At 40.4% G+C, this 16058-nt stretch overlaps 1 protein-coding gene across 1 annotated transcript in view; it reads right to left on the minus strand.

The window, feature by feature from the left end:
* Positions 1 to 16058, minus strand: part of LOC140773906 (uncharacterized) — a 35202-nt gene that overhangs the window by 4322 nt on the left and 14822 nt on the right. Inside the window, exon 2 of the mRNA XM_073116687.1 lies at positions 14845 to 14986. Coding sequence (XP_072972788.1) covers positions 14845 to 14986 — 142 coding nt within the window. The remainder of the gene's footprint in view (positions 1 to 14844; positions 14987 to 16058) is intronic.

Raw genomic sequence — 16058 nt, forward strand, 5'->3', positions numbered from 1 at the left:
ACGCCTTCCTCTCCGTCGGCCTCTTCCTCCTCCGTCGGTCTCCTCCTTCGTCGGCCTCCTCCTCCGCCGTTGGCCTCCTCCATCCGTCTCCGACTCCTTCGGCAAGCTGCTGTCCACGTCGCCACCGCCCACGTCGCCACCGCCTCATCCTCTAATTGAGCCCAAGCTTTGCTCGGGCTCGGCTCGGGCTCGGTTAGGCTCAGCTCGAGCTCGGCTCCGGTTGAGCTGAGCCGAGCCGAGCCTGAGCAACATTATGAGGCTCGAAACTAATTTCGAGCCGAGCCTGAGCCAGAGCCGGCTCGCTCAGGCTCGGCTCGTTTACACCCTTAGCTACCACCACTATTACTGCTGCCGCCTTTCAATCGATTTGCGAAATTCGGTAACATCCATTCTTTCTTAAGTGTTATTTGTTGATCATTAAATAGTAACCGTCTTTTTTTAGTGTGGATCGTAACCCTATATCTGTTTCATTAATACAAATGCTTAAGCCTGCTATTATCCACCTACTTATATTGCTTCTTCAAATCAAAATAATTAATATCAATAGTAGAACAATTAAATGCTTCAGCCCCCATTGACGAATCGGCTGCCGATACTTCAACCAACATCAAGGCCATGGGACAGCTTGTCAGACAGCAGGAGAGGCTCATTGAAGAATTAGTTCGGGAGTGCACGATGGCTATGTCTGGGATGCACATACCGAGGGAGCCGTCAGAGCATATTTCTCCAGTTGAGCAGACTAGAGGTGGGTCCGCCTGGTCGCTGAACCGGTTCATGCAGTTCAACCCCCCTTTGTTCAGCGGCACGACGGACCCCATGGAGGTGAATGGGTGGATTGTGGATATGCGAAAGATCCTGACCGCTTTTGAGTGCCCAGAGAGTCGTCAGGTGACCTTTGCCACTTTCCTTCTCCACAAAGAGGCGAAAAAGTGGTGGAGGGCCACTGAGCGTATGATGCTGAATCACCTTGCTGGGGAGTACATCACTTGGAAGGCGTTTGCGGATTCCTTTGACTAGAAATATTTCCTTGCATCCCTACGTTTCGAGCTGACGAGGGAGTTTAACCAGTTGAGGTAGGAAAATATGACAGTGGCACAGTATGAGGACAGGTTCAATGCCTTATCCCGCTTTTGCCCCAGAGTCATACCTGATGATGCTGCTAGGGCTAACAAGTTCAAGATAAGCCTCCAGATCGAGATCCGCAAGTAGGTGAACATGGTGAAAAACCTGACCTATGCAGAGCTACTGGAGAATGCGGGGATAACGGAGGACTTACTTGAGGAGCGCTCACAGCGTCAGGAGCGAGTAGCGGATCGTATCAGCCGTTTTGATGGGCGTCCGCGTGGTCATTTTGGTGGGACCTTCCTACGACCGAGGTGTCATCCCTATGCTGGTGGTGCAAGTTCTAACGCTACCCCGAGTAGACCCTGTAATAACCCAGAAAAATAAATAATTAAATAAATAAAAAAAATAAAATAATAATAAATAATGTAATAACCTAGAAAAATAAATAAAAATAATAATAATAATAATAATGTATAAAATAAATAAATAAATAAGAGACAAAAAAAAGAAGAAAAAAAAGTTTTGGTGTTGTATAGCACAAGATCGTGCCATGCAAATAGTGGGCGCACATTGAGGGCGCCACGTGAGCCCACAACCGAGCCAACTGGCTACGGCGGCGGGCCCAGCGCCACCATAGCTGCCGCCTCACCTCCTCCACCGCCTTCTCTCTCTCTCTTTATATATATCTCTCTCTCTTTCTCTCTCACATATTCTCTCTCTCCCTCTCTCTTTCTCTCTTTCTCTCACATATTTTCTTGTCGATGCCGGCCTACTGCCGCCGTCGCTGCCGTCACCGCCGCAACACCACCCTCACTGTCTCTCTCTAAAGACTCATTCTCTCTCTTACCCTCCTCTCTCTCCCAATCACCTCTCTCTCTCTCAGGCTCTCTCTTTCTCTCCTTCGCTTATCGACGCCGGCCTGCCCGCTGTCGCCGTCGTCGCCGTTGCCGCCGCCGCTGCTACGGCCGAGGTGAGCCTCCCTCCCTTCCCTTCTCTTCTTCTTCCTTTCCTCTACTTCTTTTTCCTATGTTCGTTATACCTTCTCTGGTAATAAAACACGTGTAAAGTACTTATGTTATTTAGTTAATCTAAATTAGATCTTTAATTTAATTTGTCAAGAACAGATATATCTAATAACATGGTAAGTGTAATTAGTGTAATTTCAGTTAATTATAATTATAAATATTTGTACATAAATATATTTTTAACTTCATATATTTTATTAGATTAATACATGTCTTTATAATTAGGTATATATATATATGTATGTATATGTATAACTTATTATACATTATTATGCATGTAATATAATAATAGGCTTACTTAATGTTTATATTACATGATTAAGTAAAGATTATTTTATATGCAACTCTTAATTTGTTTAGTAAGGGTAGTAGTGACAAAGTAATTAAAGTATAATTATATAATATTATATAATATAGGTGCTTGTATCTTAAATTATATTATTGTACATGGAGCTCTTTTACGTTTTTTTTATCAAAAGAGATTGACTATTATATACTTAATATATAATTAGCAAACTATGATTTTATAAAATAAATCTACAATTAGAATAATAACATACTAATATTATTATAATTAAATAATATGATATAGATCAAATTATTTAATAAAAACAAAAGAAGGAATTTTAAACCTAATAAATCATCATATGTTACACAAATGGATCCTAATTGGATAAATAATTGACCTTATATTACTTAAATATTTTCAGATCCCAAACCCTCTTATTTGAGACCGTGGACCTTGACGATGAGTTGATGTTAGATTGACGGACGTGAGAGATGCATGGTTCGTGTCCTCTGATCAGACAGTGAGTAGTCTTATCCTCTAGACACATTTCTCAAATTAGGATATATTATATATTATGTACATGTATGTTTTGGCCTCCAACATAATTATATGACTTTATCTAGAGATGATTTCAGCCAAGCATATTTTATCATGCATATAATTAGGCTGATCTTAGATATGAGTATGATGATGATATATATAAAGATGATTGGAGATAATTAAAATAGTATGATTTTATACCGAGATGATCTCTAGCATGAGTGTGCATGTGATAGACTAGTAGGAGTATGCATGTGTTAGATACATGGTTGGAGTCTGCATTACATCATTTTTCTCTTGACTTCTCTACCACTTAAATTCCTGAGTTGCATGATCTGCTGCAGTACTGAATATATGCATATGATTTATCATGTATAGAAAATCATGAAAATAGTTGTGTATGAGGATGTGATGTGATGGCTAAGACGGTATCTGGTCCGGACTGGTACTGGACATACTCTTAGCGTATGATAGAGTATGATGATACCTGATAATTGTACTCTTTGCGTATGACAGGGTACAACTATCATTAATATACCCTTAGCATATAGCAAGGTATGATTACTTTCTTCTCAGATACCCTTAGCGTATGGCAGGGTATGATTTATGTACTGAGATACTCTTAGCGTATGACAGGGAATGCTCTAAGCTTGTGATATGATGTGTATCGAGTTTGGGGCCGAGTACCGTAGTCCAGCATGGTGAATGATATTCAGAGTTGAGATGGATGATTGTGGTAGTGAGAGATACGTGGATTATATCTGCTTCTGACATATACGATTATCTAGTGGTTGGCATGCATCATGCATCATCATTGATGTGACTAGTATCATTGAATCATGATTGTTATATATCATATGTCGATATATTCGGTGAGGTTATATGGTAATTTTATCATGTGAAATATTTTTTAGTTGAAGATATAATATGCTCATTCATGAGAATTAATATCATTCATATATATGTCATTAAGGATACATATATACATGCTCATACATGGCATTATGCTGCTTTCTGATTTATATTATCTAGCACATGATTTACTCTCTGTTTAGTATCACTGATTCGTGTTAAGATTTATTCATTAAGCCTTTTACTCATGACTCTCTTTATTTCTTTTCTAACCCCCCAGATATTATGATACGTGATAGCGACTTGAGATATCCTGATGAGATATTTTAAAGCAAGAATGAGGTAAGCTATAGACGTGAAGCAGTATAGAAGATAGTTTAACCCGACATTAAGTTGTATCGTTGTTTGTTATATTTGTACCTTATTATATCAGATGATGATTTGTATAGTATATGTCAGATTATAGAGCACTTGTGTATCAGTTGTATAGTTGTATCTTGATGGTTTGTTGTGGCCTGTGTGTGTCCTGCCAGATTAGGTAGTGGTCTCGTATATATTATTGTGGACTTGGATATTTAGATGTTAACAAGTTTATTTGGTTGATTAATATAATTTATTTGGTGTTGGATTATGTGAGTATGCATATGTTAGCAAGTATTATTGATGATGTCATGATTACATGTGCACAGGACTCTATCTGTGCGTGACGGGTCCTACCCGACCTGTCGCGTGCGCCGCGCGTGCCGTGTGGGCGTGTGGGCATGCACGTGCCCGTGCCGGGCGGAGGCGTTATAGACCCAACCCTTAGGGTTCAGGCGGGCCGGGTAAAGCTCGACCTTCTATTAGTGCTGGGAGGTTAGTAGTAGTTTTGTGCAGTTCGGGCAGTGGTGGTTTTGCACGGCCATCTACCTCTAAGGGTCGGACATGTTTTGCTTGCGACAAGAGGGGTCACATATGTCGTGACTACCTCAGTGCTCGCATTACCTGTTTCTAGTGTGGAGAGTCTGGGCATGTTCTGCCTTTCTTTTTAAATTTTTCTCATTCAATCTCATATTATAATGACAAAAAACTAACTTTTCCAATCTTTCCATTATCAATCGGTTGCGTGTTTTTGTGTGGATTAAGAAGAAAGTAGTCCAATTTCTTTCACACTGTGATAAAGACACAGTTTGACTTAAAATCTTCTTTACTATTGGCGTCAAATTTGATGCCTCCTCTCATCGATAAATAGACCACCATTCAGCTGGAGTATTATGAGATATAGTTGTAGCAACTTTAATAGTATTGAATTGCCCAGCTCTCAATCTATATCTCTCCATCTGAAATCAGAAATATATTATTAGGTTATTGATTATATTGAAAGTTAAAACTTGAAACAAATAATAATAAAATTATTTAATTGAATCATAACTCACTTCTTTATCGCACAGGATTTGTTTATGAATATCGGACTCAAGCTTGCTGATTACCTTTCTAACCCTCAATAAGACTTCACTATCATTATTAACATTTTTAGAGAATTGAAATTTTGGATTAAGAAAATACCCTGTAGAAATTTAAAATTTGTAAGCATTCAAATTTTTAAATATTCATAAATAAAAATAAATTAAAACTTAAAACTTAAAAACATGCCTACCAGCAACGTGTATATTTCTATGTAGTTGTTTGTTCCATCTAGAATCAATCATCTTCCACCACTTCCTGTAACTTTGGCCCACATTTTTTTTATTGATTTTTTAGCTATGTCAATTGCCTCATATAAGAAACCTATCTCAGACTTATCATCACTGTCTGCAAGTCTTAATACTTTGACAAGAGGCTCAAATACTGCGGTGGCAATTGTAATATTATCCCAAAATCTATTTCCAAGAGCCATATTTTTCAAAGTTTCACCTAAAGATTTATTTTTAGATTTCATATTCTTAATTTTTATAGACTACTCCTGTGATGTAAACATCCGCATAATATCATCCTTGTAGCGCATGATGCTCTCCAAGGCTAAAAAGTGAGTGGCAAATCTAGTGACGCCGGGTCTGATGATCTCCCTACCACCAGTCATCTGCCTGAGTAAATTAAGAACCCAACTATGGCTATATATAAAATTTGTTAACATCTGACTTTCACATATGACCATGTCAATTTCAGACTCTTTTGCAATATCATAACATCAGATCAGTACAATGTGCAGCACATGGCGTCCAATATAAATGAGGTCTTTTAATCATTAGTAAATTTCCAGCAGCTTTATAATTTACCCCATTATCAGTAACCACTTGGACTACTCTTTTTTCACCGATTTCTTGTACCACCTCATCCATCAACTGACAAATATAATCTACATTTTTAAAATGAGCAGTAGCATCTATAGACTTCAAAAATATTCTCCCAATGCTAGAGTACACTAAGAAATTAATTATATTTCTTCTGTTTTATGTACTCCACTCATCACACATCAGTATACAACCAAATTCATCCAAATACTATTTAAATGTCTCAATATAAGTATGAAGTTCATATACCTTTGAGTCAAGATATTTAGTAACAATATCATTTGAATTAGGAGAGGGAACATCAGGCCCTACTGATTGTATAGCATCCACCATAGTGTGATAGTAAGGGTTATCACCTACATTGAAAGGAATATGGTTGTAGAAGAAAAATTTAGAGATAGCTCTACCAATGTATTTTTTTGCATTTTTAATTCCTTTGAGAGCTGTCTTGATGGAGGTCTGTGTACGACCCCTTTTTTTCTGAAGATATGTATCTATTGGTCTAATATTTTCAAACTCTACTGTAACACCAGGAGTCCTATGGGTAGAACTGCTGCCCCCATATTCTCTCTCCTCGTATATTAACCGATCTAGATCTCTGAAAGTTACCACAAATGCATCTTCTCATCTCTTCCTCTTCTCTATGCATATTTCTGCTCTTTTTCATTACCTTCCTCATCTGTTTCTCCTCCTTATCCTCCTCACTTTGCTCACTGCTATCATCATCAATATGTACAGGATTATGCATCAATTCTTCACGAATCATTGACTCTTTTTATTGTGCACATTTGCTTCTGCTGCTGTGCTGAGAAGCAACAGCTCTGCTGGCAGAGAAGTCTCTGCTGCTGCAGCAATTGCTGGTGCACAGCAGCACCTGCTACAGCTGCTGCACAATGAAAAAAAAAAAACTAAAAAAAGAGAGTAAGAGAAGAAAGAGAGTATTGATGTCACCGGAGATCTACTCACTACTTCATCACCGGTGAGAAAGAGAGTAAGAGATCCGTGAGAAAGAGAGAAAGAAAGAAAAGAGAAAGAGAAGAAAAAAGAGAGGCAGGTGGGGGTGGGGGACAGGTCGATCCGACCCGTTCCCACCCGTTTCGGCCTAAACGGCTGAAACCCCAACCAAAACCAGCAAACCGACTGGTTTCGGCTAGGCCGATCCCGATCCATTTCGGCCGATCCCACTTGGGATCGACCGAAACTGGGAACCTTAGCCAGTACTGCTACAAGTAGGGGTCGTAGTGGCGCGTGATCAGGACCTCCTAGCAGAGGGCGGGGTGGACGTACAAGCCGAGTTTTTACTATGACTCTACAGGATGCTGAAGTGTCCAATAAGGTGGCCACAGGTAACTGAGTAAATTAATCATGTTATTTAAGTTTTACGTATGTTCTACTCATACATAATATTAGATCCTTCTTCTTAACCCTGTGCAAATTTGCATAATGTGAAAAATGCGTTTATTCTATTTTAGTTAAGACTTATATTCGCAATGGCAAGTACAATGACATTATTTGCACACACCGCTAGAATTTTGTTTGACCCTGGGGCCAACCATTCTTTCATTTCTACATCCTTCCTAGAATATGTAGATGTGGCGCCAGGATCTCTTGCTGAGCCCTTGGTCATAGCCACCCCACTTGGTGACTTTCTAAAAGTTCGCCATGTTTATCGATCTTGCACCTTGACTTTCGGCGAGTGGAATTTTAAGGCAGACCTCCTACCTCTTGAGATGCATGACTTTGACTTAATCCTAGGGATGGATTGGTTAGCCGCCTACCATGCCAGTATTAACTGTTACAGCAAGAAGGTTATCTTATAGCTTAATGATGGCATGGAGTGTCGATTGTGTAAAGATCGACAGGTGGACCGTTCGCAGTTGGTGGCAATCATGTCCATCGAGTCAGTTGGGGCCTAAACCCTGACTGACTTACCAGTGGTACAGGAGTTTCTAGATGTTTTCCCAGAGGACACTCAGGGGCTTCCTCCAGACAGGGGAGTTGAGTTCACCATCGACCTGATTCTAGGGGCAGGACCGGTCCCAAGGCACCTTACCGTATTGCTCCGAAGGAAATGGAAGAACTAAGAGAGCAAATTGATGATTTGCTAAGTAGGAGACTCATCCGGCCTAACTCATCCCCTTGAGGCCCTCCAATCTTGTTTGTGAAGAAGGATGGTACTCTTTGCCTTTGCATTGATTATTGGCAATTGAAATAGTTGACTGTGAAGAACAAATACCCCTTGCCTCGCATTGAGGATCTGTTTGATCAATTACGTGGGGCATGCGTCTTCTTAAAGATTGATCTAAGATCTGGGTATCATCAATTGAGGATTAGGGAAGCGGATGTCCCAAAAACCGCTTTCCATACCCGGTACGGATTGTATGAGTTCCTGGTTATGCCTTTCGGCTTGAACAATGCACCAGCTATCTTCATGGACTTGATGAACCGAGTCTTTCGCCCTTTCGTGGATCGATTCATAGTGGTCTTCATTGATGATATCTTGATTTACTTGGCCTCAGAATAGGAGCATGAAGAGCATTTTCGGTTGGTACTACAAATGTGAATTTTGGCTGGAAGAAGTGGTGTTCCTTGGGCATGTGGTTTCAGGAGAGGGCATCTGAGTTGATCAATCCAAGATCACTACTGCTCTCAATTCGAGGCAACCGAGTACCGTCTCAGAGGTCCGTAGTTTCCTGGGTTTGGTCGGGTACTACCGGCGTTTTGTGGAAGAGTTTTCAAAAATTGCCAATCCCCTTACTAGGTTGACCCGGAAGGATCAGTGTTTTGTATGGACAACTGATTGTGAGGAGAGCTTCCAAGAGCTAAAGAGAAGACTTACATTTGCAGCTATTCTTATAGTTCCTCGTTCAGGTCTACTGTGATGCTTCATACTCGGGCTTAGGCTGTGTTCTAATGTAGGAGGGCGGAATTATCGCTTATGCATCCAGGCAACTCAAGAACCATAAGCGGAACTACCCGACCCACGACTTGGAGCTAACAGCGGTAGTGTTCTGATAGGCTTTGATACCAATTTGTTAAAGCTCGGATACCAAATTGATGAGATCTAGAACCAAAAGATCGGCTATGAAACAATTCCTTAAGATCTGAATTTATTGCAAGAAGCAATTTGCGCAACCGTGGAAAAATATTCGTCAGATATTCTCCGGTAGTTAGAAAATTACGAAACCAATTGAGTTAGATCCGTATCTTCCTAATCTACAACTTTCGTATTTACGCCCTTCGCAGATTCAAACTATAATAGGGACGAAAATACGGAATAACGTGGGTGATGGTGGTGGTGACGGGTGGAGTGGATGTTAGGGTTATGGATGGGTATGGAGATGAGGGTGGATTGTGGAAGTGATTAAGGGAAGTAGACGAAGGGAACAAAGTAGTCAAGATCCCAAAGAAGAGGGATGGCTCGACAGTCGAAAGAGATTAGAAGCGAGGAGAAACCTTGCCAACGGTAGAGCTGGAAGGATGGTGAAGAGAGAGGAGGGAGGAGTCTAGAGAGAAGATAGGAGGCAAGAAATCAAGAATCCAATAGCAATATAAAGTTGGGTTTCATCCACATATTTATAGAGGCTAGTCAACAAGTCCTAAAACAATATAAAACCCTAACAAACCAACTAATTAAATACCTTTTAGATTAAGCTTTCATTTTGTCATAGATATATTCCGAATCTGGAGAAGTCATGAATATCAAAGTTTTAGATCTAGAGGTTGTCGATCTTATCTAACTGGTTTGATATTATTTGGATATGTGTCGAATATTCTACAAATATTTTTCTGAACTGCGCAGAGTTGGATTTAGTTAATTAGATAAAATCTTAACTAAGTGTATCATGTTCGCTCTGAAGATTTAGAGGCATTAACTCTACGGGGAGAAGTGCGAGATTTACAATGATCACAAGAGTTTGAAGTACTTATTCACCCAGAGGGAGTTGAACATGAGACAGCGTAGGTGGCTTGAGCTAGTGAATGATTATGACTACACTATTAACTACCACCCTGGGAAGGCAAATGTGGTGGCTGATGCCTTGAGCAGGAAGTCGATGGGAAATTTGGCTAGTTTGATTACTCAGCAGCAGGACATCCTACGAGATCTGCAAAAGATAGACATGCACATCATAGCTAAAGATGTGGGTGCTGGATTGTTGGCCCAGTTAACTGTGAGACAGACTCTAGCGGAGAAGATCAAAGTTGCACAGATAGAAGAACTACATTTACTGCAGGTCCTCTAACAAGTTCAAGACTCAGGTAAAATGGGTTTTTGCCTTGATGGAATGGAAACCCTGAAGTTTGGAGGTAGATTCTGCATACTTGACGTGGGCGAACTCCGTCAGGAGATTTTGGAGGAAGCTTACCAAACCTCTTACAGTGTGCACCTTGGGGAGACGAAGATGTACTATGATGTTTGTAGATACTTCTGGTGACCAGGACTAAAGAAGAGCATTGCAGAATTTATATCTCGATTCCTGATTTGTCAGCAAGTCAGGATAGAACATCAGAAGTCGGCTGGGACACTCAGACCCTTACCTATTCCTGAGTGGAAATGGGAGTATATCACTATACACTTTGTGGTGGGTCTGCTGAAGACCTTGAAGAAAATGGACTATATGGATGATTATGAATCGATTGGCCAAGTCAGCTCACTTCCTCCCAGTCAGTACCACTGATTCTATGGATCATCGAGCCACTTTATTCCGGGATGAGATCTTTGCCCGCCATGGGGCACCAGTTTCTATAACTTCTGACCGTGACCCCAGGTTCACCTCTAGGCTGTGGCATCACTTTGCTAAGTCACTGGGTACCAAATTATAATTCAGCACAGCCTATCATCCTCAGACTGACGGTCCGTCGGAGCGGACGATCCAGATTTTAGAGGACATGCTACGTGCTTCAGTTGTATACTTCGAACTTAGTTGGGACCGACACCTTCTCCTAATTGAGTTTGCCTACAATAATAGTCATCACTTCAGCATTGGGATGCCTTTATATGGACGGAAATGTCGGACACCTGTCGGTTGAGACAAAGTGGGGGAACAGAAGATAGAGAGCTCAGAGCTGATCCAGGAGACCGTGGACAAGGTGCGAAAGGTACGGGAACATTTGCAGGTTGCCCAAAGTCGACAGAAAAGCTATGCTGACCGTCGACATCAAGATCTGGAATTTCAGGTCGGGAACAAAGTTTTCCTCAAAGTCTCGCCATGGAAATGGGTAGTTCGGTTTAGGAGAAAGGGCAAGCTGAGCCCTCAATATGTAGGCCTTTATGAGATCTTGGCATGGATAGGACCGGTTACTTACCGGGTGGATTTGCCATCGGAGCTGTCTCAGATTCATAATGTGTTCTATGTGTCGGTATTGAGAAAGTATATGTATGACCCATCACATGTTTTAAGAGAAAAACCTATCTTGCTAAGGAAGGACTTGTCCTATGAGGAGCAACCAGTGCGGATCATTGACAGATGTGTGAAGACGCTCTGAAGAAGAGCCGTACCTTTGGTCAAGGTTCTTTGGCGCCACCATGGAGTAGAGGACATGGGAGCCCAAGGAGGAGATTCAGTCTACTTACCCTCATTTATTTATCGACTCAGGTGTGTAATTTTGAGGGCAAAATTTCTTGTTGTTGGGGATAGTTGTAACACCCTAAATTTAAAAAGAAAAAAAAAAGAGGGAGAGGGGGGAGGGGCGCAACCCGCGCACGCGCCGAGCGCGTGCGTGTGTCCCAGCTCCCTGCCACCCTGTCCTCTCCTTCTCCTCCTTCTCCTTCTCCCTCTTCTCTTGTCGTGCACGCAACCATCCCTAGCGCCCTATTTCTTCTCCACCCCACCACCTCTCACTTTCTCCCCTGTGGTCTTCTTCTTCTTCTCTCTCTCTCTTTCTTTCTCTCCCTTTCTCTTACTCTATCTTAAGATCCTTCTCTAATCTCTTCTACTTCCTCTCTAAACCTCTCTTCTTCTTCACCCTCTATTTTTTCGTTGGTTATTGCTGCTGTCCAAAAGATTCCAGTAGTGAAAGAGAGTCTTTGGGTGCCCGGACGTGAAGAAAAGGACTTGGTTTTCAAAGTAAAAGCACTACTATTCCATTTATTGGTAAACCTAAACTTTGAAGTCTTTTCTTACACCATATTTTAGGCTTTTCTACTATCAACGTACTTATTTGAGAGTTGAGGAAGTTACTGCCTTATCTGAGTGGTTTTCTCTCCTTCCATCTAGTAGTAATCCTTTTAATCAATTAACTTCTTATCAGTTATTGCTTACTATATTTTACTTTAGTTACTTGTTTGGGTCGATTGTTCTCCAAAACATTGCATACCATTCTAGATTTGCATCACTTACCCAAAACTGTACTTGGGTTGAGCTAAGGAGGGACGTCCGGAGCTACATCCGATCGTGTGAGATTTGCCAATGGGCTGGACTTGACCAAGCCGGCTAGATTGATACAACCCCTTCCCATACCAAACTAGATTTGGGAAGATGTACCCATAGATTTCATCAAAGGGCTGCCCTCGATCAAGGGCTACATAGTCATTATGGTGGTGGTAGATCGCTTGACCAAGTATCATCATTTCTCAGCTTTGGCACACCTGTAACTCAGCAAAAAAAATTATTGATATTTATGTGAGGGATATGGCCAAATTGCACGGGATGCCAAGATCAATTGTTTCAGATCCTTCAAGATAAAATTGGCATACCACCCGCAGATGGATGATCAATCGAAAGAGCTCAATCGGTGTCTTCAACAGTATCTTCATTGTTTTGTGAGGGACCAACCCAAGCAATGGTTGAGCTACCTCCTTCGGGCTGAGTGGTTGTACAACACGATTCACCACGTGGCCATTGGCATGACCCCATTTGAGATCGTATGCAGGCACGCACCACCAATTCTCAAGTGATATGATCGACCGAGGCCATTAGATCGTACTGAAGTGAATGTAGTGTTAGAGGATCGAGATGCCATGCTCAAACGACTCAAGCTTTATCTAGCATTAGCCCAGAAGAATGAAGCTAAATTTATGACCTCAAGCACCAAAAGTAGAGATTTGAAGTTGGTGACTGGGTCTTCATCCAGCTCCAACCATATCGACAAAATTCGATGCACCCAATTGCAAATTATAAGTTGCTTAGCTCACCGCCACTTTAGGCCATATCAAGTTTTAGGGAGGATAGACCCGTTGCCCCAACTGGACCACCCCAAGGAGTCAAGGATCCATGGCACTTCAAGGGCAAATCGTGTGAAAGCATAGTGGAGTGATATGATTTAGCTCGACCGAACCACCTCACTAAAATATTGGGTTCGCTAAGTCAAACCATCTATCTAGAGTAGCTATTCTATTTCAGTTGTTATATTGTTGAGTCCTAGACATTGTGGGTTACTAGTCTAGTCGAGTTTAGTCAAATCTTGCTATGTAACTCAAGTCAAGTCTGGTTAGCCTTCTTTAAATATTATGGAGTGCAATCTAATCTATTATCCATCATTTTGAATCAATCATTCTTTCCCACCCTTACTCTCCTCCCAAACCTTAATCGAGCTCCCTCAAACCTTGTCCGCCGCCTACCATAGTTGTCGGCTACCCTCCCCCTTTTGTATATCGATCCCTTTCGTCCTTAGGATCGACCAACTCTCTACCCCCTCTTCTCTCTCTCAAATCTATCAGTTTCCCTAACCCTACACCACCATCCCTTCCACGCATTCATCACCCATTATCGGTGAAGCATCTTGACTAGCTCAACATCAGAAAAATGGATTATTGCGTCAAATTTGACATAGGAACATGTGTTGGATCAACTACGTTCAACTAGGTTTTGATTTTAATTATTGAGCTATTCTCAATTAATTAATGTATGCAATCATATTATGTATTGAATCATATTTCTACTTGATTAAAGATTTAAAACACTCTAATATAGACTTTAATATATATATTCAAACCAAAAACATATATAAAGACCTTATATGAGACACATGCCAAAGGTGTGCCCCTAGCACGTAGGGGCGTTAACCAATTAACCAAGTGCATGTCAAAGCTTAAATCAATGTTGTAAAAAAATGGATAAGACCTTAGGTAGGGTGGGCACCAAGGCAGCCCCGTCTATATGTTAGGCAGGTCCTTGAGGCAGTTTGAATGTAGGCACTCGCATAGGCAGTTAACTGCGTGGTTAGTCGGGTACTAGAGGTCAAATGATTAGGCAGTTTTCAAACTTGTTAATAATTCTAGTATTAAGTATAAAGTACTATTCCTACTTGGTCCCAAAACCTACCTATCATTCAAGTTTTATGGGGTTTCTAATTCATATTAAATGGGTGTTTTTGCCATAGATTTTCCTATTCTCATCCCCTCTCCTCTCTTTCTTCTTTTTGTAAGGATTAGTAACGACAACCGTTACGAGGGAGGGTCATAGCTAGAAGGTTGTTGCTACTACCTTAAGACTACTCTTCTGGTGGCAACAACAACCATTGCCTCTATGCAAGGTACAAGTTTTCTTATGGATATATATAAATATATTAAGCTTTCACATCTTTTGTGTTATACGAGTAGTTATAAGTGCCCGCCTAGCCACTAGATGACACCCTAACTGCCCATCTACAATCTTTATAAACATTGATTGAAATGTTTGAAACGTACTGCATCTTGCTCGATAGAAGTATACAACTCATTTAACTAAGTGGCATGTCAACAAACAGACTTGTAACATTTCATCAACTAGTAAAGAAAATTCGGAACCATTATGGTCAGCCAACACTATTTCAGAAAAAAAAAGCATTAAGCAATTAGACCATTACAAGGATGTTCCCAAACCTTAGGATATAGGTACAGAAAAATGTACCACCATGCACTTATCAACGAGAAGACTGCAGCACTAGTTACTACAGAGTGAACAAGTATCCAGCTACATGCAACCACACTAACTCCTGTTAGCAATATAGTCCATGGTTGACACCTAAAATGGAACAAGAGAAAAAGAGTTAAGACCAATCATTGATGTAAAGACCAAAAAGGAGCCATAAACCATAAAAGCAAGTAGCAGATAACGAGATAATCCTTTCAAAAGTAAAGAGTGACATTGGAATCAAAAGGCAAAAAACAATAATCAGCGGCATCGTGGCATCATGTTGAAACATGAAAGAACTTGTTTTACTACATTTGGCATCTGAATTACAAAAAGCACTAGTCAGAACCACAATATTTTTCAATTCTTAACTGGAAGTTACATTTGAAATATTTTATGCCTCCCTAGTAATAAATTGGGCCTATATATATATGCCCCTTAGATTACTAGGCTCCCGTAAAAGTTCATATAACATGCTCATAGTAGTTTATATGCATTTTACCTATAAAGGAAAACACGTTGATAGAAAAGAACATGGAAGAAACTAAGCTTTTAAAGATCGTAATATGCAGGGCAAAAATAGCTTATACACCTAGTACAAGTGCCATACTAATTAAGGGCAACAGCCTAGGAAGTACAGACATGAATACGACATGGTATAGACAAGGGAATATGGAAGATCTTTAAAAATTAGGATACAACACATCAATGTTTTGAAAGGCAGCCGTAGGTTGCGGGCGGTCACCGCCTAGCGCCTAGGTGGAATGTGGGCGACAAGACGGGCGAGCATTTTTACTTTAAAAAAAAAAAAATTATTTAATACAGAATATACATTATATACAAAAAAATTTAATAGTGCACTAAACCAAAATACTACATAACATAATCACAATTTACAACCGTAATAACAATTAACAAGTTCACAACCATAATGCCCACAAGAAATAACATAAATACAAAATCAAAAATTTAAAATTATCACAACCATAAGTTTCTAGCAACAAGTTCACAATCATAATAAATAACATGATACAAAACATCAAAACCATAACAAATAACATTTGATCAAAATTATCAAGTTCGTAGCAAGTTCACAACTATAACATAAAGGCCCTCTTCTAATCTTCTTCACAATCTATGGGAGGAGCTTTATCTACTAAAAAATTATCATCGTAATCATTTA

The sequence above is a fragment of the Typha angustifolia genome, chromosome 13, assembly GCF_048772165.1.
Source record: "Typha angustifolia cultivar Huaian chromosome 13, ASM4877216v1, whole genome shotgun sequence".
Classification (NCBI taxonomy): domain Eukaryota; kingdom Viridiplantae; phylum Streptophyta; class Magnoliopsida; order Poales; family Typhaceae; genus Typha; species Typha angustifolia.